Source organism: Dicentrarchus labrax, unplaced genomic scaffold (assembly GCF_905237075.1).
Source record: "Dicentrarchus labrax unplaced genomic scaffold, dlabrax2021, whole genome shotgun sequence".
NCBI classification, from domain to species: Eukaryota; Metazoa; Chordata; class Actinopteri; family Moronidae; genus Dicentrarchus; species Dicentrarchus labrax.
Genome location: NW_026136702.1, coordinates 24067749 through 24090659, shown reverse-complemented (window position 1 = coordinate 24090659; position 22911 = coordinate 24067749). Strand labels below are relative to the sequence as shown.

The 22911-nt window shown below is 41.0% G+C and overlaps 1 protein-coding gene across 3 annotated transcripts in view; it reads right to left on the bottom strand.

Annotated features, from left to right (window-relative positions):
• LOC127376176 (ras and Rab interactor 2) overlaps window positions 1-22454 on the bottom strand; it is a 49029-nt gene extending 26575 nt beyond the window's left edge. The window contains exons 1-6 of one of the 3 annotated variants that reach the window (XM_051422828.1): window positions 22199-22454; window positions 8961-9082; window positions 7876-7976; window positions 3375-3475; window positions 1768-1978; window positions 916-1027 (exon numbers count right to left, since the gene is read on the bottom strand). In XM_051422828.1, coding sequence (XP_051278788.1) covers window positions 916-1027; window positions 1768-1978; window positions 3375-3475; window positions 7876-7976; window positions 8961-8997 — 562 coding nt within the window. In that variant the 5' untranslated portion in view covers window positions 8998-9082; window positions 22199-22454. The remainder of the gene's footprint in view (window positions 1-915; window positions 1028-1767; window positions 1979-3374; window positions 3476-7875; window positions 7977-8960; window positions 9083-22198) is intronic. The other 2 variants (XM_051422837.1, XM_051422848.1) reach the window with 2 other exon arrangements.
• Between the last annotated feature and the right edge of the window lie 457 nt (window positions 22455-22911).

Here is a 22911-nt window from a genome sequence, read left to right as displayed (position 1 = left end):
ATTTGTATCTTGCTCAACCCATCTTGGCTCAACCCATGCATTGCCCTGTATGTAAAAGTTCCTTTGTAGCATCCAACAGAATCATTGTGGTAAGGACTGTAGTTTCACTCCTCTGTTCCTCTTTGTCCTTTCAGATATCAGCCTTATTTCATCCTTTACTGGTGGCTTTCAGCCATATGAGAGCTGCAGTGAATGACTGCTGATGCAAACCAACTATTTCCTGCTGCTGCTTCATGTTAAAAGCTTTCTTGTGACCCCTTCCATTAAAAACTACTTCAGTCCTGGCAGAAGTCTCCATCCAAATATATTAGCCTATGTATGTCATTTATTGGTTATGATGGTCTGACTGGAGTAAAAGTTGAGTAAAAGTTACTCTTAGCCCTAAGTTCCTATTTGCTGTCAGTTTCACCAGTGCCAGTCTTTTCTTGGTCAACCCAATTTCTACACAGAAATAATCCATCATAAATATAGCATGCAATTATTTACGTCAAACAGTCTTGGTTACAATGAAAATGAGTAATGCTTCGAGAGTTTGAATAGAAAAAGGAGAAAAGAAACCTGAAAGAGTTTCCATTCATCTTGTTTAGAAAGCCATTTATTTACTGCAGTGAAAACCAACAGCTCTACAGTATTCTGTATTTACATTGTAGGTCATAATAATTCAGGCCTGTATGATAATTGCAGGTCTCTGCACACACAACACGTGAATTCTATGAGAACTATGTCCAAAATCTAGGTTACATAATTACAGCAGCCCGGGAATTCCAGCGGAAGAATTGGGCCAATTTCTTTGTTGCTGACAATCACAACAACCCCTGAAGGTTGACACAGACATATTTTACTTTGAAACCTGATTGTCAGGGGCATTTCAAAAGAAAAAACACAGATAAAACACATGAAGTGGAAGATGCTTACTGTACTGGCTCTCTTTCACAGGAAAGTCTTTGACAGGAACTGTGTAGTTTTTGTCCATGCGTAGAGATATTACTTTCTTCTGCAGGCTGGTTGACTTCCTCACCACGAATGTCTGTAGGCCAGAGAAGAATACGTCCAATCAGAACATATATACCTCAGAAGTACTGCCTCATTCTTCATTGAGTAGTGTCTGTTGTGAAGGATTTATCATACAACAAAGAATGTCATGATTTTTGACTTTTTAGATCCCATCTACATCACATCTACACATCGTCTGGCACTGGTTCCCAACCTTTTCCACCATTGAGTAAACTGACTAAGTGACATATTTCATGGATATTTCATAATGTATCCAATGCATAACAATAACAGTAAAGAACAACCGAAGAACTGTACAATGAACCCAAACACAATAACTGCAGGAAGTTTGTGAAGTAGTATTTTAGTTTTTTATTAGTATTTTTTCTATTTTAACAATGATACATACTTCTTGTAGGCTGCTTTTTTTAATATAAATTCAGTGTTTCTTCTCATTTTTCTATCAGCTCCTTAGTTATTTGAACTGTGTACCTATCTAATGCAGGACAAGGCTGTTTATCAGAGAGAGAAGGCTCTCTAATAAACCTGATCCCCAGGTTTAAAACAGTTGGATTTCTGTAGGACTGTTATAGAGGAGTAAATTGGTTGCCATGATTTTTGAAGGCCGTAGTTCATGGTGTATATTATACTGAGGGGGTGTTGAAGTTACTGTTTTGGCTGTTTGTGCTAAGAAGTGTGGACTTTGACACTAAAGTGAAAGCTTTAAGTCAACAGTGTTGGTTGCTGGAAGCCACAGTGCTGCTGTTCCCTCACCCCAGTGGGCCGGCTCTGCAGGATATGTGTGGCATCCTGGTGGCTGAGGCCCAGCTGTAGCCACACGGCATGTGTATGCACCAGTCTGTCCAGAACACTGAGCCGCCGGTGGAGGGAGTCATAGCCTGAATCTCTGGCTCCAGCCAGCCCCGCTCCCATCCCAGAGCAAGGTGAAGCCTGCAGGAAGAGACCTCCTACCTCTTCACCCAGCCTAAAAACAAGATCAAACAAATATAAGAAAGTGCATTACAGGGATTGTAATTTTCATACCACCACTGAACAATGAAAAACATTCACAGGATGCCAGACTAACTTCTGGAAAATCGCCATTATGATTAATGGGACCAACAAAGATTGGACACACCACACATAATGAATATTTACACCAAAACACAAAGCGTAAAAAAACATAATGAATAACACACTGGAGTTTACCTTCCTTTTTTACTGCAATAAGTGCAGAAAAGGGAGAGAAATAACAGAAAAACTAATTCATTTGTTAAATGGAGTGAGATCTTTGGTTGGAGTCCCCTATGTTGGCACCCCAGCTGCACCAGCAGTTTGGCTTTAGATGAAGGCTGCGTTTTTTTAAGCAGGGGTTCAGGCAGTCTGAACAAGGCCTATTGCACGACGGTTTGTCGCTTGCTGTTTTCAGGCACTTTTAAAAAAAGTTCTCCAGCCTGCAGATTAAACTGTCAGCTGTCATGATTCCAGTCTTAAATATCAAACTTTTGAAAATAAAAATAATCAGGACAAGCAATGACTGGATCACAGGAGAAACTCTATCAGAAACCAAGTTAAGCGTCTGTGGATGTGATGAGGAATATACTGAGCCACAACAAGGCAGATATACTTACTTAAAGTGTAAATAAATAACAACAAAAAAAACATTGTCATTGGCTATCAGCAAGATTGTCATTTGAAACATTGCCATCACATAACACACACACCCACGCACACGCGCGCACACACACACACACACACCCACACACACTACACAAGCATGTACAAACATTAAAATATGTAGGCAGCACTACTATGAATAGTGAGTGCTGACATCAGCCAATGAATTCAGTTACTTAAGATTATCAATGTTACAAATAATTCCAAAACATATGAACTTTCTGGAATTGATGCATTTCACACTGCTGGCCAAGCTCTTTCATACTTCCTCAACACTTAACAGGTACTTTCTGAATTCCACAGAATCTGAGAAGAGAAATTAATTACCAGAAAATGCACACTGAGCTATTCAGCAAAGGCATGCTAGGCATCAGAGGTTTATCTGGGATCTATTTTTTCTACAAGTTTAAGATGTCATCTAGCTTCTTGCGGGAAAAAGTTCACAGACACACAATACAAAACAGTTACGGGACAGCTAATACATTATCTGCTGATTCCTGGCATAGCTAAGTGACAGCCGTGTGTCAGTAGCTGGTCATCACCCTTCACACATTTCACATAACACAACTTCAAAGGCCTCTTAAGGGTGCTCTCTGCTGGCAGCCATGGGGAACTGCACTACACTAAATCAAATGGCAATACTGGCTGGGACAAGTACACACACACACACGCACGTCTTGTATGCAGATGCACTATGAGCTTACCCAAGGAGTGTATCTGTCTTGTGGTCTCCTTCTGCAGGTTCAGTCTTTTTACCCATTTCCTTCTTCAGTGTGCCAATTTCCCAGGCAAATGAGTCGATCAGCTGCAGAGAGGCACATGGAACAATACAGTCATTTTAGGGAAAACAACAGGTCTGAGGTCAGTTCAATTAGAGCAAATACATGTGTCTATGGAGGTGTTTCAGCCTCCACAAGTGTCTTCAGATGTTTCTAGTGCTTTTCTTGAAGTATGAACTGGCTCTCACTTCTGCAAGCTTTAAGTGTGTGTGTGTGTGTGTGTGTGTGTGTGTGTGTGTGTGTCTGTGTGTGCATTTGAGACAATCTACCCCCGAACTAACCACTTCCCATTGACCAACCAGAGTGGAAACAATTCATAAAAGCTGCCTGTCTGTGAATGAACCATCATATAAATAACTCAGGCCTTCACAGAACCTTTAGTGTTCAATTCTACAGCAGGATTGTTTAACATAAGTCCTTTTAAACTGGCTGTAGACTGAAATGCAACTTTTCACTACCATGTTTGCATAGCGTCAATGGTGGGTTTGCAACCAAAAGGAAGCACAGCATCCAGACACCATTGCCACTGCATGCATCTTCTCACGCAACTGGTCAACAATGCATTTGTTCAGTTATTAGCTGCAATTTTTGCACAGGTCTTCTTTTGGTTAAGACACAGTTGGATCATATTTGCTTCCACCAGTACTCACAAGCTACTCCTTCAGGTGGGGACACTGTAAAGCAGCATTTGGATCCACTGAGATACGCTTGTTGGTCTGATACTTACCCGAGAGTTTCAAAAATCCCTCATCCCATCATTTTTGGGAAATATGCATATTTGCTTACCATGACTGTATAGTAAATATGAAGCTATTGCAGCCGCTCAGCTTAGCATAAAGGCTGTAAATCAACATACCATCACCTCTAAAGCTCACTAAAAAACATGGTTCATCTTGTTTATCTAATTTCTCGTAAATGACTGTTTAGTACCCTTTACTCCTCCAAAGGCACTGAGCAAGCTTTTCTAAAAACTATCCAAGACTACAAGTTTGATCCTGACTCAACCTCTAAATCAAACAGCTACTCTGTGTGCACTGACAAGACACTGGCCCACAAACATGCACACTCACACACACAAATATAAGCCTCAAAAGGCGTACTAGCACCACTTGTTAAGAAGTTATCTGACTTCTTGTTCTTGTTTTTTCTCTTACTTCTACATGATTTTAAGTTATAATCCCTAAGATTCAAATTTCCCTTGCATGCATCAAATTGCCCTTGCATGCCATGTTAGCAATTATAACTTCTATCTATAATTATAACATTTCAAGCTCTAAAAACATGAAATGTAGATCAACCCTGACTCTTTTCAGTATGATACTGGCGTCATTGGTTTCATTTCCCCGTTATCTGTCTAGTTTGGCAATGTTTCGGTTGGGTAACAGCACATCAGCTGCTCGAGCTGAGTGAGGAAACAATTAGCTCAGCTGTTTCAAGGGAAATCACAAATTCTGACTCATTTAATTTGCCGTTCCTTGCTCTTCTTTCAGTAAAGAAATATATTCTGCTACCAGCAACGTGAACCCAGAAATGTTGAGTACCCCAAGGTTTTATGTTAGAAACGTACAGTATGGGTTCCCAGCATTTAAAAAACTGATTGATGCTAACTTGCATATCCTGTGCAATGAGCAAAATGTCCATAATTAACAAAAAAAAAAAAAAAAACGATCTGGACGAGGATGTGGATGTGTTATCCATTTCTGACATTTTTAAAACAAACAAAAATCTTCTAAATGCTGGGGACCCAAACTGTACATTTGCAACGTAAAGCTTTGAGGTACGCCACATTAACGGGTCCCAATGTGACTCTATGGGCTGGCAAATAGACTAAGAGATGGATGGAGATGGATTCTTGTGTGATCTTATCCAGCTGCCTCACAAGGTTACAGAAGAAATAATGAATGAAAAACTAAAAAAGTGTTTGAGATGAATGCTTGTGTGCTAACAAAAACATCTACTAAAGCAGACATTGTAAGTATAGTTATGCAACAGCTTTTGCTGAAATTCACAGTAACCTTTACAAGGTTTCACTGGAAACCTGAAGCCATACTTGGTAAGGAGACAGCGGCACTGCTGAAAATTCCACAGGGTCAAGTGCCCCACGACATGCAATAAAACCACATTTAACTAACAAAATCATCCTTCAGACATCATGAGGAAAGTATGTGTGCTTGGCATTGGGACTGGCCAGACGCCAAAGACGGCAGAATAAACATTAAGAAAGTGCCTTGCTTCTATGTTTACCTATTTTATTGTACTGGGAGATTCCTGGTCTTACTGACCCCTGTCTTATATTAATAGTTCTCTTTCTTCCCCAATTTATTTTACTTCTTCTTCTTTCAGGCTCCCTCCCAGACTCAAAAAAGCCAAGAGCAGATGTGCAAGGGGGAAAGACTGCAAGGTTGGTCGTTGACTTAAAGAATTCTAAAAGGACACTGCAGTGCAGTAATTGTAGTAATTATTGATGAATTGTACTAATCTTGATCTTGGCTAGAAATACAGTCTGGTCCTGATGATATATTATACAGAAATAATGTATTGACAGGACTACAGTTTATACTATCTCTGATGTATATTACACTAATCCAGTGTCTGAACTGAACTGGGCTACCAGCAATTTCTTTTAAGAAGTACCCTTACTTCTTATTGCATATTCATCACTCCTGATGAGTCTAGGTTCCTGATGAGTCTAGGTCCACATGCCTAAACACCTGGGTAAAGCTTGATTTTCTTCCCCCCACTGGCATACTGCGAAGACCCACCCAACTCTGTCTGATTGGTTATTCATTGGATAGGGTGGGAAAAAAAGCAACGCCTGTATAACTGTGTCCTTGTGTAAACACAGCTTAACGTTCTTCCTGTCCAGGGACTACAGATGTAAACTTTTTTTGTGTTGTGTTGTGCATGACCTCTGTTAAATAATTCATTATCCAAATGCAAATAGTTAAAAAAAACTATAAAAGAATTTATGTTAGAGTTATAGCGTGGTTAGGGATAGGAGCGTTTGCCATTAATCACCTAGATTGTGGTGGCCGCCACAGTCTAATTTGTCCTACCACAGTGTCGTAATAAGCCGAAAATATTTGCACACTACTTTGTAATATTGGGTTTTGTGCTGTTGCTTCAGCAAAGCATCTCTCATGGTACGTGTCCAGAAGGGGCCTTTCTGGACGTGACGGGGTCACAACCAATGTGTTGTGTGTGTGTGTGGATAAGTAACATAACATAAAACATTTTGTGTTTGATGGTCGATACCGATAAGATCAGGAGGTGTGAGGGAAGTACAGCAGTGCGATGGCACACATGTCTACACAAATGGACAAGACGCAATGGAAACTGACCACAATGCAGTTTGTGGATGACATCAACTTCTCAACATGTGAGAAACAGGAGGTGTAACTAATGCACATGGCGAAATGTGACCTTAATGATGAGCAGATTATTATTATATTATATTATTATTATTGCTTTTGTTTAAAATGTTACTTTATTATTGCTGTTCTAGTTGTTATTATTATTATTATAAGTAGTAGAAGTATTAGAGCCCAGTACTATTAGTAGTATTACTATACAATATATTATTATAATTAGGATGATGATGTTGACCACTGTGATTGCTACCATTATTGTTTTATTATTTTATTGATCTTTTTTATCACAATCACGAGAATTATTATATTGTTAATTAATATAATGATGAGGTGTTAATCATGATCATGCTGCTCCTGCTCACTATGTTGTAACTATTTTGTATTGGGTAATAAGACGAATTTTAGTTACTCATGAATTTGTCTTCATTGCCATCATGACAATACACGGCATCTTCATGTGCATTTTTTAAATATATATGTATTTTTTTTTATAATTTTTTTATTTCTCATAGTCATGGTCAGTTCATAAATACACCTCCCAATAAATGAATAAATTGTATAAAATCAGTAATCTGCAATGATTTCCTAAATTATTAATAGTCCATATGATCAATCAGCACAAGTCTATCTGTATTTTCAGAAAGAACTACCAAATAATTATCTGACGCACTGTGTGAAATTTTCTTTTACATCATGTTCAGAATTTCTTGATGTGATGAAGTGGGAATATTTGATGACTTCTTTTAAAAACAAATCTCTGTTAAGCAACGCAGGAGAAACTGGGCTTTACCAGAACAAACAGAGATGAAAAGCCTGACAGGAAAACCAAAGAGCTATAATACTCAGGCCGGCTCCACCTCTTTCCTCCTCCTCTTTAATCTTCTCCAGGAGTTAGCCTGTAACTAGAAGGTTTTCTGCCCCCCACCCACATCACCCAGCCCCATATGCCCAGGATCTTTATGTAAACTACAATGGCTAAAACCTTCTGTGTTTACAGCACTATATGTGAAAATGATTTTGCCCCATATGGGCGTAATTATTTGAGTAGCACGTACCTTGAAGAAACTGCCTTTCCTCTCCTGCTTGCAGGGTTGACCGGTGGTACTGGTGGACATGTTGTCTGTACAGGCTTCTCTGTCTGTCCCTGCTGAACTGTCTGTGGAGGAGAGAGGACATTATAGCCATAAGACACACAACAAAAGGCAGCTCAGTTTTGTCTACTCCAGATCAGTCTCAAAGGAGAGTTATGAGGACAGAAGCAGTTTTGTAGGAACAGAGTTTTTAAGAAATGAATAGTGCTTGTGTGAAGAGAGGAAAAAACTGTCAACTGCTATTTCCGAGGTCACGGATGAACTTTGAACCTCAAATTTTGCGCCGACCTGGATGAGATTAAAGACCTCCGAAAAATGTTAATTTGAACATGAGCAAATCCATAGCAACTGGTCAGACACCCCTCTGCTGATGACGACCATGTGATATGACCGAAAGCTCCAGACTGTTCTGTCAACTGCTGTTTCCAAGGTTACAAAATGATCTCCGACGCATGTATTCTCCCTAACATCTTGTTTTCCCATTATATCTCCCCTAAGAAGCTTTACAGCAGTTATGATTGATGCTTCTGTAACAGAAGAATTAGCTGAGTCTGCAGCTCCCGTCGGCTTTACAGAGCTTTCAAATGAAGTTCCACCTCATTTTTTATCTGTCCAGCTCACAACTTTACTGGGCTGCTTCACTCTCATCACACTCTCATCACGCTCTCATCACACTCTCACTGGGTTGTTTTTGGCTGTTTTTAGAGAAAAGGCTCTGAAAACCCATTGTACACTCAAAACAGTCAGACACAGTTAAGAGACTAGCTGGTGAACTTAGTGGAGCACTTCGCTAAAGAGCCAGATACATTCACCAACCATCTCCAAATAATGATTACGTTACTGCTGGATGTGTAAATAAGCAACTGTTTAATAATATCTCAACCACGTCAGCTCTGACTCCTTGAAGAAGCTTCACAATGTTGACTGAGTGAAATATTCAAACTCAACATTGCAAATTTTTCTTGGTTGCACAATACCATTAAAATGCTAATTTCATAACAGTGGATTTTTAGCATTTACCTACAAAGCACGAGTTTGTAATGACTCACCCGCCAGGGGGTCAGTGGTATTGAAGAGGTTAGACATCAGATTCAGTTTTTGAATTGAGTTGGTTTAACGTGACCAGCAGCACTGGTAGGTGCAGTCAAAGGTTTGTTGTTCTGTGGGACCACTGGAGACAATCAAAAGGACAAAAACTTACATCAGCAAACATGAGCCAGTTCAATTAACTTTAAGGTGATATGTTATGCTGATTTTCAGGTTCATGTTTTTATTTTGGGCATCTATTAGAAAATAATGTTCAAAAAATCCATTGTTTTTCTCATACTGTCCACTGCCACAGCAACTCTATTCACCCTCGGTCTGAAATAGTCTGGTTTAGTCATCATGAGTCATGGATATATTAGGGGAGAACTGAATACAGCGTTGGAGGTAGGGCTGCACGTTATGGTAAAAAAAACAACTCTTGCGATTATTTTGACAGATATTGTGATTACGATGTGATTCGTTAGTGGGAATGATCATTTCTGCATCACAATTTTCTCTATAAAAATGATGATGGTGTGGTGTGTACAGTATGATGTTTGGGGTCTGTACCAAACAAACATGTTTTCTAACACCTGGAGAACAAGATTTGACAGCCTGCAGTTTTACACTACTTCATTATAATGCTGTTTTGTTGCACATTTTCCCTTTGTTCTTTGTTCCTTGAGTTCACAACAGTGAGCAGTTAGTGATGGGTTCCAGGCCGCAACTTTGAAGGTGGAGGTATTATCCTTTATCAGATCGGTGCGGAGCAGTGCATGGCCTGTCCTGTTGTAAATTGGACAGTTGTTGTTTAGCGTCCCTTTGGCAGTTTCTTGGTCTTATACACAGTAAAGTTAAAGAAAGTTTACTCAGTTCTCTGCTGAGGGAATTGGAGTTCTGCTCATCACGCAACAAATATTAAAATTAAAAGACCCAGCTTACTCGCAGCAAGGAGAGCAAGAAATCTTTTCTTCTTCAGGACTTGGATGGGGCTCTGACAGCCATTTTGCTCAAAACAATGAGTGGTTCAAAACAGAGCTGTTACTGATTTTGCACGAACAGAGGCAGAACATATGTACACACACACAGGCACGCCTGACCCAGATGTTGTGGTGGATCTCGTTTCAGCAGCTGATATGAGACAGCTGTGTCAAGGCATGCAAACACCTCCCTTTTAAGAAAGACACATGTAAGAGGAAAACATCGTCAGCATCCATTTACTGACTAACAAATTCCTATCCACAGATACTTCGACAACAGTGCTTGGACAGGAGATTGTAGTGAAAGCATAAATCTTGAGGCTATTGTTTGACAGGCTGGAGTGTTCTCTATTTGACTCGCTGGAGAGACTCAGAGGGAAACCTGCTGGACGAAATATTTGCTGTTCAGTTACTGTTGGAATGCTTTTGTTCTCAGAGCCGGCTAGGTGCTCTGAACATATACATGTGCTAGTGCCCACTTTGGGTTAGATCCAATCTATCAGTTTGCTTCCAGATAATGGCTGACACTCCCAGCTGCTTCACCCTGAGCTGCAAACTGTCCTGTGAGTGCTGGAGGTAGCACTCTGATGAAGATGTAAGCGGATCCAAGGCAATCCTAAGGCCATCAGAGATTCTGTCCATGGACACCACAGAAAGACACAATCAATGAAAAGGTTCAACCCTAGCAGAGCCCAGCACCCACTAAGATCGTAGTTGGGAAGGTCTGAGGCTATAGAACTCTGTCAGAAAATGGAGTTGGGGGTGAGTGCACTGACTTAAGTGAAGGAGTTTGAGTTTGCACTGTTGAGTTAAAATTCAATTCAAATAGAAAAAAGGAGAACACGAGGGGAAAAGTGCCAGGCAGAAATTTCACTTTCATTTTCCAGCAAATTCTGAACTATGAACGTGAACTAGTTCATTTTAATCTGTACAAACTGTACTTTGAACTAGCTCTTGTGAAGTGTGAACTTGCACAATACTGATAAATAATGAACCCTTTAAACGCCAGGCATCTTGCTCCACCTTCCAGTGTGGTAGTTCAGACCAGCTATAAAACGTGGTCGGACGGCACATCGCACAAAGTAGTTCTTTTTGAGTAAAGCCCCAGCTCTAGCCAGCTGCTACCGCTACTTGCACTCCCATAAGTGGTAGCAAACGGATGGATGGATATATTGTATAATCGCCTGATGCTGACATGCAAGAATTCATAGATCAGCTATTCAAGCGGTCAAGCACGGACATGACGCAGGCTCCTCAGCAACATAATCTACTGAAGAATGGTTCTTTTTTTTGTATTTGGAGCATAGACTGCATAATTAAAAATGGATATAGTCTCTGTGATGTCACCCACAGGTGTGTGAAGAGCTGTTCAGTGTGGCCGGCTGTGGTCCAGACTCTGCCAGCTCCCAGTTAATCCAAAAATGGGCACAGAGGTGAAGTGTGGGTGGAGCTGAGGCGGGCTGAATAAAGCCTGGTTACTGAAAACAGATGCCTGTGACAGCGCCCACCTGTCACTCAAAGCGGCCCTGCCCTTAATTATGCTTAACTTTTAGCTCTAATATAACGGGTTATATAAAAATGTACCCCCTGATCAGTTGTCATGAATGAGGATTAGCTATAGAGACCAAAACCACTGTTTGTGCCAGTCTGTATTGTAGCCTGCTGTAAAGTTGGGCATTTTAATATTACTGCTGGAGTCAGCCTCAAGTGGCCGTTTGAGGAACTGCAGTTTTTAGCAATTGTGTGTTGGCTTCATTTCTCGGCCATGGAGGTTGCTGCTTGATTTGCACTGAACATGGACTCATGAGAACAAATGGTTAGGGACAGAATGGCTTTGGAATGGAATTGTCTTTGACTGAATACAGCCAATTTCATTCATAAAAACAAACGGTTGCTGGCTGTGAGAGAAACTAACTGAGTGTGCCCCAATCAAACACACACACACATTAACATATGGACAGTGTGTAGTTTTGGGCTAAACAGAAAAACAACATTTGATAAAAGGCTGGATTAGATTTCCATGTTTTTTACTGGCATGTGTGTGCACACAAGATTGGGAAACAGAGGGAGAAACAGGTTTATTTTCCCGAAAGGAAGTCACAGTGACAGAAGGCGTGTGGCCTTGCTGTTTTTTATCTCCCGTCTCTCTCAATCCCCGTTTCCTCTTCACGTCTCTAGCGAGACTCTGCTGGGCCAACCCCCTCTTGTCAAAACAAAGCAGTGGGGTTGCTTTTGGGGTTGTTTTGGTTGGAGCAAGACGTGTGCGTGTTTTCGTGTGTGTGAATGCAAGCTTTTGTGTAATTCACAGTCCAGGCCTAGTAAACAGGAAGGCCCCTGTGCTTGTCAGGCAGGGAAAAATAAACGCTGGACTGCTAGTTGTCCCCACATATTTCCCCACATTTGTAGTTGGATAAAGTTTTGGATTTACTGATCAAAGCTTGACATTCGGGTGCTTGTTACATTTGAAAAACATATTCCTGCCTCTGTCTTCAGTTTATTATTATTTAAAATGACTCTCCATACCAAAGTACATTGCACACTTAACTTTAAAAGTGGAATTTAATGAATAACAGTGATTGTGTTGAAGGTTGGGAGAAGGGTTGTGAAGGAGAGTCTGCTGACATTGACTGCCCTCAGTGGTGTTTTTAAATCTTTTCCCTTTGACATCCTGTTCAGTTAAGTTATGCTGCAGCTTAACAAGGCTACAGCTGGCATACTACCACAGCCCAAAACAGTTAACAGTAAATCTGTTCCCATGATTCTCCCAAGTATTTTTTTTGTTTTTTCAACTGCGATGAAAACCTGACCACTAATGAATAAAATGACTGGTAAAAGATTGAGTAATTTCGACTTCTAGTAATTATACATTTGGTACCAGTTGTTTACGTTTCAATGTTCTGTAGAAAACCCAACACACTCTTCAAAACAGAAGGGAAACCTGTGCTTTCGAATTCTTGGAATTTAAGTGACAGCGTGTTGAGAAATACCAGCTAACCTGATTCTAAAGTCATGGTCTGGAAGGAGGATCTGGGATGACTCATATCCTCTAACCTACAAGCCAAATTCCCTTTACAACTCAGGCTCATAGTTGACTGTGCTAGATTGTGATAAGGCACATACACAGGCATGTTAGTCCACTATGTAGGTAAGGTGTTCAAACCAGAGCACTAAACTCACAAGGCCCAGACCCACTTTACTGTGAATGAAATGCAGAACCTTCGAATGAGCTCTGACAGAAGATAAAAACATACATTCAAATCAAAGTTACAAAAGTGTTGCAAACCATCCTACATTTTCAACATTTATTTTTCCAGCAACTCTCAAAAGCTGCCCTCAACTTCCTACAGAACATTAATAGTAGGAGCATTAATGTAGTATGTAGCAGGTTTGCATACAAATGACACCAGACTCATATATAAAACAGTAAAGCACATTTCCTCATTTACTAAGAGTGTGTTTGAAAGTGCATACTAACATACTGCCTACTACATACACCAGCTATCACAGGTTGTTTTTGGGAGAATTTTGTCAATTTATATTGCTAATATAATGGTCTGCCTCTGGAGTGTCATTGCGCAGGGAAAACAGCTGTGTGATCTGATCGGCCAGAGATGGACCAAACCAAACACTGGCTCTGGATAGGGTTGTTCCTTTTTTGCGCATTTCGCAGCCACCATAGGTTTTTCTTCGTGCTTGGAAGGGAAGGGTGAAGCGAGGGAGTTGAGATCTGCAACTACACCACTTGATGCTACTAAATCATGCACACTGGACCTTTAAAGAGTGTGTAACTTAAGCACTCCGTTCACTTGCCGGCAGAGCTATTATATCGGTGCACCGCTGTAAAAGGGCGAGGGCAGCAGGTGTATTTGTGTCTGTTGGTGTTCTATATAATGTAGGAACAGGAAACATTTTTGTATTATTGTACTGTCTTTTGCCCTGGCATAATAAAGAGACTGAACTGAACTGAAGAGGGGAGAAAAAGTCACCATGGAAAGCAGACTCAGAGACAGTTCAGAAAGTTATTATACAGTCTATAATTGTTGACAATCACTTGGAGTCTCAGCAGAGAAAACTAAAGAGAAGAAAAGAGAGTTTGGATCACAATATAACCATAACACCATGAGCCAACAGCTGAGCTAGGGTTTGGGGCATGTACATGTAGATAGGGGTGAGGTACGGGTTCCAAGGGTACTACACTGAGTGTTTGGTGGAGACGCAGCTTAGGAGGAAGTGAATGCTTCATTCATTCAGGAGCAGCTAAGCTGAATTTACAGTTGCACACTTATGAAACGCCTACTCAGTATGTGTGTGTGGGAGGGACACTACTTTACTCCACTGTGTTAATCTATATGAATGGTCAATGCTTACTGGTCTAAGGTCTCGTCATGCCAATCATTTCCTGTTTCTTCTGACTCAGACTACTTTGAAACACATAAGCTGAATGCCTTTCCATGGCATCAACAATCAGTCTTTTGACTGACTTATTACGGTCTGCCTCATTTCATTTTGAGTGTCTGTTGATACCAAGTCCTGATCTGACACCAGTCTTGAGCTGTTGCATTAAGTTTGGGCATTTCTCTTCATCACTAGCATGAACTAAACACTGAAGTTCAAATGCAGTTTTTACACCAACAGTAGCACTTTAGAGTTGTGTCAGTCACCTGTCAGTCACTGACCACTAACCTGCAGTGTGGATAGAAGTTACTGAAACTGTAGGCTGCAGTATGTTTTGCAGTAGGGTCCATTGTTTTGAGGGAGTGTAATGGAGCATTCTTTACAGCTGATGTACCTGGAGCTAAGTGAAAGTTTATTTTTACCCATTCTGAAAGGCCTCACAGATGAGAAACCATATGTCACTTTCTTGTTTTCAGAACTACCACACATAGCTTCTGCGTTGCATTTTGCACATCAAACAAAAAAACCCAAGCACATCTTTCCTTACTTCCCCAAAGAACGAAGGACAGTAACAGAAGAGATCTGTGGCTTTAGGCAATCCGCAAAGAGGATAAAAAGGGTAAACACCGGCACCCGGATAGTCATTATGTGTCCATTTGTGCCAAACACTTTTACTTACTTACTTTTGGACAGCCTTTCAGTATTCATAGTGTTGTGAAGAAAGAAAGAATTGTGCTTGAGAAGTTCAAACGCTCCCTCAACACATCTTCACACAGCTGACCAATCACTGTATAAAACGGGTGTGACTGACCCTTCCCGCCCCCTTTTCCTCTGTGCTCCAATAAGAGTTCAGCAAGATTTGGCCAGAACCTTGGTCAACTTTCTCCTTTCCTGTACACTGTTATAGATAGATAGATAGATGCTATGGTTCAGGCTCATCTATGTTGAAAAGATGACCACACGTTTATAGTGAGGGGGGAGGGGATTTCAGACGCTGTTAGACGATCTCACAAGCACTTTGTTTGAAGTATATTATAGGCCCCTACCACCCTACCATAAACACAGGATTAGAATTGGATATCGCCCCATTACTGCCCAAATGTAAATAAAAGCTATTCATTGTTAAATAAAGTCAGCGCTGTATTTTCACATTAGATATTGGTAGATATCGGCTGTGCCTTCCAGCTCAGGGCTGCCTCAGGCCACGGCTACATGTCTAAGCCTGTCTGCTGAGACATGAAGAAACTGGGTTAAAAAGAACAACAAGCTACTGAAGCTTTGAGTTCACACACATTATCTTAACCACTAGCAATTACTCCCAATCAAGCATTCAGTGGTAGCATGCTTGGTTTCATAGGTGTGCCTCGTCTTTCCAGACGCCATAAATGTTCGCTTCTCCATCTAAATACAAATTTCAATTTCAGGATTACAACAGTTTTTTAGGATTCTGATTATCTGGTGTGCACATGCACATTTGGAAACTACCATTCCCAGTGCATCAGAAAGCAGTGGATGGTCATTTGGACCAGTGTGTGGGATCTATTTTCTCTCTGTTTTTCCCATTATCATCTTGTTGCTTTATATATATACAGACCACAAACAGTTCCAGACCATGACCCCAGGTAGTGCCCCAGAGAGAGGGAGGGTCAGCTGGAGAAAGTGAAACAATTGTTTAAAATTTTTTGTGTAATTCATAAAAAAATCAAAGGCTTCACTTCACACAGTGCAATTTGTTCCAGTGGGAACAAATTGCACTGTTTGAAGGGTAAAAGTTTGCGTCGCACATGTTTGCATGGTTTGCATCTTCACAACTAGAATCTAAGAATAGGTCTGTGAATGAAGCCAACGCTTAAGTGTCTTAAACCTGAATTCTATGTAATGGCCAGCAAGGGGAGCTCCAGGGGCTGCAATAACACATCCATACCATGCAGGCTTACGGTCTTTTCAGACGGGAATCGATTCTCCCCCTGAGTACATGCTAAGTTTTGCAGGGTCTCACTGCACTCCTTATATGAATAGACAGGCAGACAAGCACTCGGCAAGTAAATGCCAAGCAGTCAATGTGAAACCATGGAAACGGCTTCTGTGCACCATTGACAATCAGTGGCAATCCCATCTTTGATACCAACCAGAGACTGTTACTGTTGATAGCTAAAGTTAGCTAAATTAGCATAGTCATAGGCAAATTGCTATGGAAGACACAATGATTGGTCAAATTTGCTGAAAAGTTGATGATTAGGCAAAATTGAAAGGTTGTGCTGAATTGCCGGTGATTGGTTGAATTTGCATTAAATGCTGCGCTCACGACATAGCAACTTCCTGGGGGGACTGACTAAGGGGGTATTAGTGGCATTCAATTACACAGAGAGCAACAGCTATTAAGTTATAAACCCCCTAACAAAACAGTTCACGAGTCAATGATACAGTTCTACACATTTTAAACTGAATAAACTCAGCAACACGTTCACAGGAATACTATGCAGGATTTTACCGTTTTCAAACTCACCCGTCAAAGTTAGCTGGTCCTTCCCGTCTCAAGTGAGAGCAGAGATGGTAGAGCAAGGTAGACAGTGAGTGGAGTGAGCCAGCGCCGTTACCGAGAACAAAGCAATGAATCACAGAAATAAAACGTTTTCGGCGGTTACGTTCTAAAGCACCTCCGCACAATCCTGCAGAAGGTGCGCATTGCTGGATTTTGTGCCGAAGGTGCATTGTCTGCTGTGCCTGTCTGCTATGTGTAGCTCAGCCCCGCCCTCGGTCAAACAGACACAGACCACAGCTCTTTATACATTCACAGTCTGACATAGATAGAAACCACATAGATCTCCACAATTTGTTTAAGTACTGTGCCAGCGGTGGACAGCAGGAGAGAGTCGGAGATAGTGATCCGCTTGTTTATTTTTATCCGGTACCAACCTCAGACCCTGCACACTGCCCTAAGGTTGACACCCAGAAACGTCCCCCGCGGCACAAAAGAAGAAAACACAGGCAGAGGGCTGCAGGGATTATGATTTTTGAGTCTACAGTGTTTTTTAGGAATATTCTACCTAGTATGCCTTTAATAAATTGTGTTCAATCCTTTAATAAGTAGTGATGTAGGCTGAATGATATAATACAAACGAAATGATGGTAGCACAAACCAGTGGGATTAGAGCAAATGCAATGACGCTATAAGACCCCCACTTGTACTGTGAATCTGGATATTTCAGAACTAGGTTGTATGTTGGTTGTTCCACACTATACCCTCTGACTGACTATACTGGCCCCTAAAATCAAACATCCAGGCTGGAAACAGCAGCTCTGAACACTGTCTCTGGGAATGAACCTCCTGAGCCTCCTGTCAACATCCACCATTCCTGAGCACCTCTCCGCCGTCTGATGGGATTTCCTGTGGGTCGTGGTTTAACTGGGGGATATGATTGCAGCCATTTAGCTTCTTCCACATAAAGTTCCTAAGTTTAGCTCCTAAAAGTGTGTCAAACGCATTCCATTTTCCCCTTACGCTGGGTGGGTGTGTCTCTGCTCCACAGGGCAAACAGAGTTTTATTCTGTGGAAAACCAAACACACATCTTGACTGACAAGAGAGGGAGTTCTCTGTAGCCGCAGCTATCTCGCCCTGCACATTACACCCACACTCACACCCTGCACTCTGTGCCAAAACCTACACCTCCTCAATAAAAGTGCTGAACTACACATGGTGGATACCCTACCTCCCTGAAAATCAGTCTAAAGTACGACTCAAAATACTCCTCACATTTAACCCCATTAGCCACTTAACCTGTAAGTAAACTGGTTCCCTTCAACACAGCCTTAACTTCATGACTCAGTAATAACTTTTTTAGCTCCATATTGGCAGTACAGGCCAGTCTGTGTGTGGAGTTTAACAGGTAAAGGAATAAAGCTTTACAACCTGTTAATGGTTTTGTTGTGGTAGAACCGCTGCCAGCTCCCGACAGGAATGACGGCTGCTGGCCAGATAGGGATATTCTGCAGCTTTAATTGAAAGATAGGCTTATAGAGCCACACTCAAACCTCCAGGTTTTTTACCCCTACTGTACGCTGTATAACTTGTGTTGTACAGCTGAATTACATAGATTTTTGCCTTAAACACACATTTGGGGAAACAACTGTGTTTCTGCTACATTCATTCAATAACTACAGAGAGAGGGAGCTTCTGTTCAGCTCTGTTGACAAAACGCTACAAAAGAGAGAGAATCAGAAAACAAGTAGAAAGAAATGAGGTTTTGATCTGTAAGTAAAACAGAAGACAGGAGAAAGCACACAAGTGAGGTGGTTATATGAGGAATACAGACAGACGATTATCTGGCATTTTAAGATAATTGGCAGCAGCCGATGTCTGTGCTCAGGAGGCCAATAAACACAGAAATGTCTGCACACACACCTGCTGGCAGCTGTGTCAGTGTGGCTGCTCCCCTTTGTAGCAAATCCAATCTAAAACCATCCACCCAAACATTGCTAAATTTGGGAGCGCACTTGTAGCTCACTTGGTACCAAGGCCGAGTCCTTGCTGCAGGGTTAAACTCTGACCTGTGGCCGTCTCTCTCCCCCTGTCCTGTCACTCTACAGCTGTCACTATTGATTAAAGGCAATAAAAGCCCCCCCAAAAACTCTATTTTACATTGCTAAATTTGGCTGAATTATAACCAGAAGTGGTACTAAATGAAGGAGTCAAAAATGCTAAAAAGAGCTGGAATTCCCATCAGCACTGTATTTTATTATTCCCGATACCGATAGCTACAACACACTTCAGTTACAGTTTATATGTACACAGATCACAGTATATTTATTCGCTACCACATAAGTGGGTTACTTATCACTGTAACACATTATTCATATGCATCTTGTTCTAATTAGGTATATATTCTACTATTACAGTGCATTTTAATATTACTCACCAGCTACCACAGTATTATATTTATTTTCTGTTATACACATATTTATTTGCTATTTCGTGTCTTAGTTTCCAACTAGATTTTGTTATAAATATATATATATATATATATAATGTATAATTTTCCATATATATTTGTAAGATCACAGTTAGAGGGATTCTGAGATCCAAGAAAAACAATAAAACAACTTGAAATTGAATGTCTGTGGCGCTGGTAGAAAATGGTGACACATATTGCTGCACTTGAGGGCTTGTATTCAGATCAGAGTAAAGGGGACATTTTACTTTGAAAAGCCGATCTGAATGACAAGACCAACTTGTATAAGAGCTCATTTGCATGCAATTCCACGTTATTACTGGGGCTGCTGTGAGCGGGGACTGTTATTTAATAGTTTTCAGCGTTCTTTGTGAATTCCTGACCTGTGACTCAGGTTTGAGGTAGACTACAGTGCTGGTCCGATTTGGTCCCGACACTGAGCGCTAAGCACATTAGCAGATTTTTGAGGAGATTGGAAAAACCATGGTAGCAGGAAAAATACTTTTTCATGCTTCTGCGGGGAAAGGTGATATGATGTGAGAGGCTGGCGATGATAGGTAGGGTTACGGCCCGAGAACCTTGCAAACGCCTGGCAGCAACTTCTAAACAGCAGTCTAATTACCATGCAAACAATAGATGACACACCAGCCTGTGAGCTGGAAACACTTGGGGGGCCAAAGAAAGCCGAGTCTTGAGTCTCCTGCTCTAGAACGTCACTGCAGACAAGAGGGTTTCTGGGCTGAGCTGAAATATCACATTGCTCACATATGAGCAGATGCTCCAGGCTGTGAGAGTTAGGGGGATACGCTCAATTTGTTCTCTTGACATGGTGATTTGGTTGTTTATTTATGGTTATTGAAGCTAATTTCCAATAAAAATGCTAAAGCGTTAAAGTCTAATTTATTCCCACCAATCATTAATCCTCATCATACTGCTGTCAACAGCGCTGTACAGTACTGGCTCTAATGGAAGGATGTTTCTTGATCACATCTCTCACTGATAACTCAACATGGGTTCTGTCTGAAAGGTTGTTCACACAGTATTTCTAAAGTACACACCAAACTCAATTAATAAATCGGTCCATTTAATGAGCGTATCGGCCAGTAACAAACTGCTTATAATGGGCTGCAAGATATTGAGAGACTGGATTCAAATGACTTAAAGCACACTGAGTATACTCTCGGTGGCCTTTTATGTCGGTTGTGTATTATTTACATGCCCAATTGCCAAAAGAAATCTTAAATCACAACCAATGCTCTAGGGCAGACGGGACTCCCACACTACACTACTACTTTAAGATAGAAAACTTCAAAAATATACACAGTAGGCCTATACCTCTTCACTTCACTTCTGAGTAGAAAAGTCACAGTGAAGTAAGTTGTTTATGGAACGTTGGCCAAGCATCAGGGACAAGAAAACACAGAATTTTACTATTAAGTCTGTATGATTGTTAAAAATGACCCAAAAGAAATACGTAATACAGAAAGACAATTGTATAAAAAGTTCCCTAAACAGGAAATAATCTGATTTATCCGATTCACACAAACTTCTTCCAGTTGCTGAGTTCACTGTTTGGGTTCATTGGAAAAAGGTTGGGAACCACTCTTCTACAGATTCCACAATCAGTTCAGCCTGTGGTCGAGACTGTGAGGAGATTGACTGACGAGGCAAAGCTGGAATTACAGGGCTGCTTTGGCCCACCTGAAGGATATTAAAGACCCCCTGCTGGACCCCCTGCCATGTGCCTACTGGGAAAACAGGTCACTGGATCCTGTTTGTGGACTTCAACACAATCATCCCAGAAATCCTCCACTCCAATCTCACTGTGCCAGACTCCACCTGTCAGTGGATCACTAACAGGAGGCAGCAGGTGAGGCCCGGGGGTTGGGGGGGGGGGGAATCACATTCAGCAACCAGACAATCAGCACGGTACCCCTCAGGGATGTGTGCTCTCCCCACTGCTCTTCTCCCTCGACACAAACGAATGCACCTCAGGAGACCCATCTATTAAACTTCTGAGGTTTGCAGACAGAACAACACAACAATCATTAGCCTCATCCAGGACCACATACACACACACACACACACACACACACACACACACACACACACACATCGACATAATCATCATTAAGGCCCAGCAGAGGATGTACTGAAATGTTACTGTGGTTAATGTGCAATACTATTTACAATACTCAACACTTACAATTATTCTGTCGCCAATATTGCAATGCTTTAGGTATTCAGCTATTATTACTATTTATTCATTATTCATTACACTTCTGTCTGTCATATACTGAAGCAAATATATATTTCTATCTTCAGGCGCTTATTATATTTTTCTATATAGTTTTCTATATATGTTGTTGTTATGTTGTAATATAATACCTTATAATACTTTTTTTTTTTTTTTTTTTACCGTTCTTGTTATTATTTCTGTTTCTTTAATGTCTTGTGAGCACCATTTCCCCCCGGGATCAATGAATATTTCTGATTCTGAAAATAATGAGAAACTTTCTCAATAATTTGACTTAGCATCTCAAAATAATGTTTTTAGTACCACTTGCTAAGTTTCTCATTATAATGACTTACAGAGTTTTCCTTCATACTGGCATTGGCGGGCTTCCATAGAGCTAACGTTGTGTGTAACGTTATGAATGTGATGTGTAGCATTGGTGCGTTTGTTCCATACAGGCTGGTTCAACACTGACGTCGAGCAACAGGTGGTACGACACGTCCCGCAGGATTCCTCACGCGTGATGCTGCTTTGTTATTGACGGTGCAATAATTGACTCTGTGTCTGGGAGCTTGTCTTTCCACAGTAGACAGAGCTCAGTGTGAGTTTGGAAGTTAGCAACGGGCGACAGAAACACGGTCTCAGCAGAGCGGAACGTCAACACAAAGGAGAGCTAACTTTAACGGTTAACGTTACTTACCTACAGCGGAGTGAGCGTTAGTCCAGTCGGGGAAAAAGTCAAGTTTGCTGCTCCGAAGAGTTGGTGTGTGTGTGTGTAAGCAGCATTATAGCTCCATGTCGGGTAGCTTCGGTTGTTCTGAGGTGTGATAGTAAGTATCTCTCAGAGTTTCGGGTGAGGAAAACAAGTGAGCAGAATGTGCCCAGCGCCGGCTGACCCCATGGTCCTAAACCCTTCTGAGGAGTGAGCTGGCTGCGCGGGGCTCTTTGTGTAAAACACGGCAGAGGAAGAAAGGACTTCCGCTTGTCGTTTTCAAAATAAAAGATGTATTGCTGTAAAGCTGCTTGATTTATGAATGTTATAATTATTACATTTGCATTTCAAATTGTTAAAGCTGCAGTAGGTAACTTTTATATAAAAAGACCTGTTGTTATATTTGCTGAAAATTTAACTAATACATAATAATAATTCATTTTTGTATCTGTTCTGTTTTCCAAAAAGAGGTTTGTAACAAGTTTCAAGTGCAGAAACTATGGTGGACATGAAAAATGTGAATGCCCCTCTCTACAGCCAGTATTAGTTTGTCTGTTCTGGGCTACTGTAGAAACATAGCGGTTCAACGTGGTGCACTCTGTGGAAGGCGTCTGTAGATATATAAAAGGCTCATTTTAAGATTCTTATATTGTGGTAATTATACACTAATGAAAACATACCTATTAATATTATATTAAATG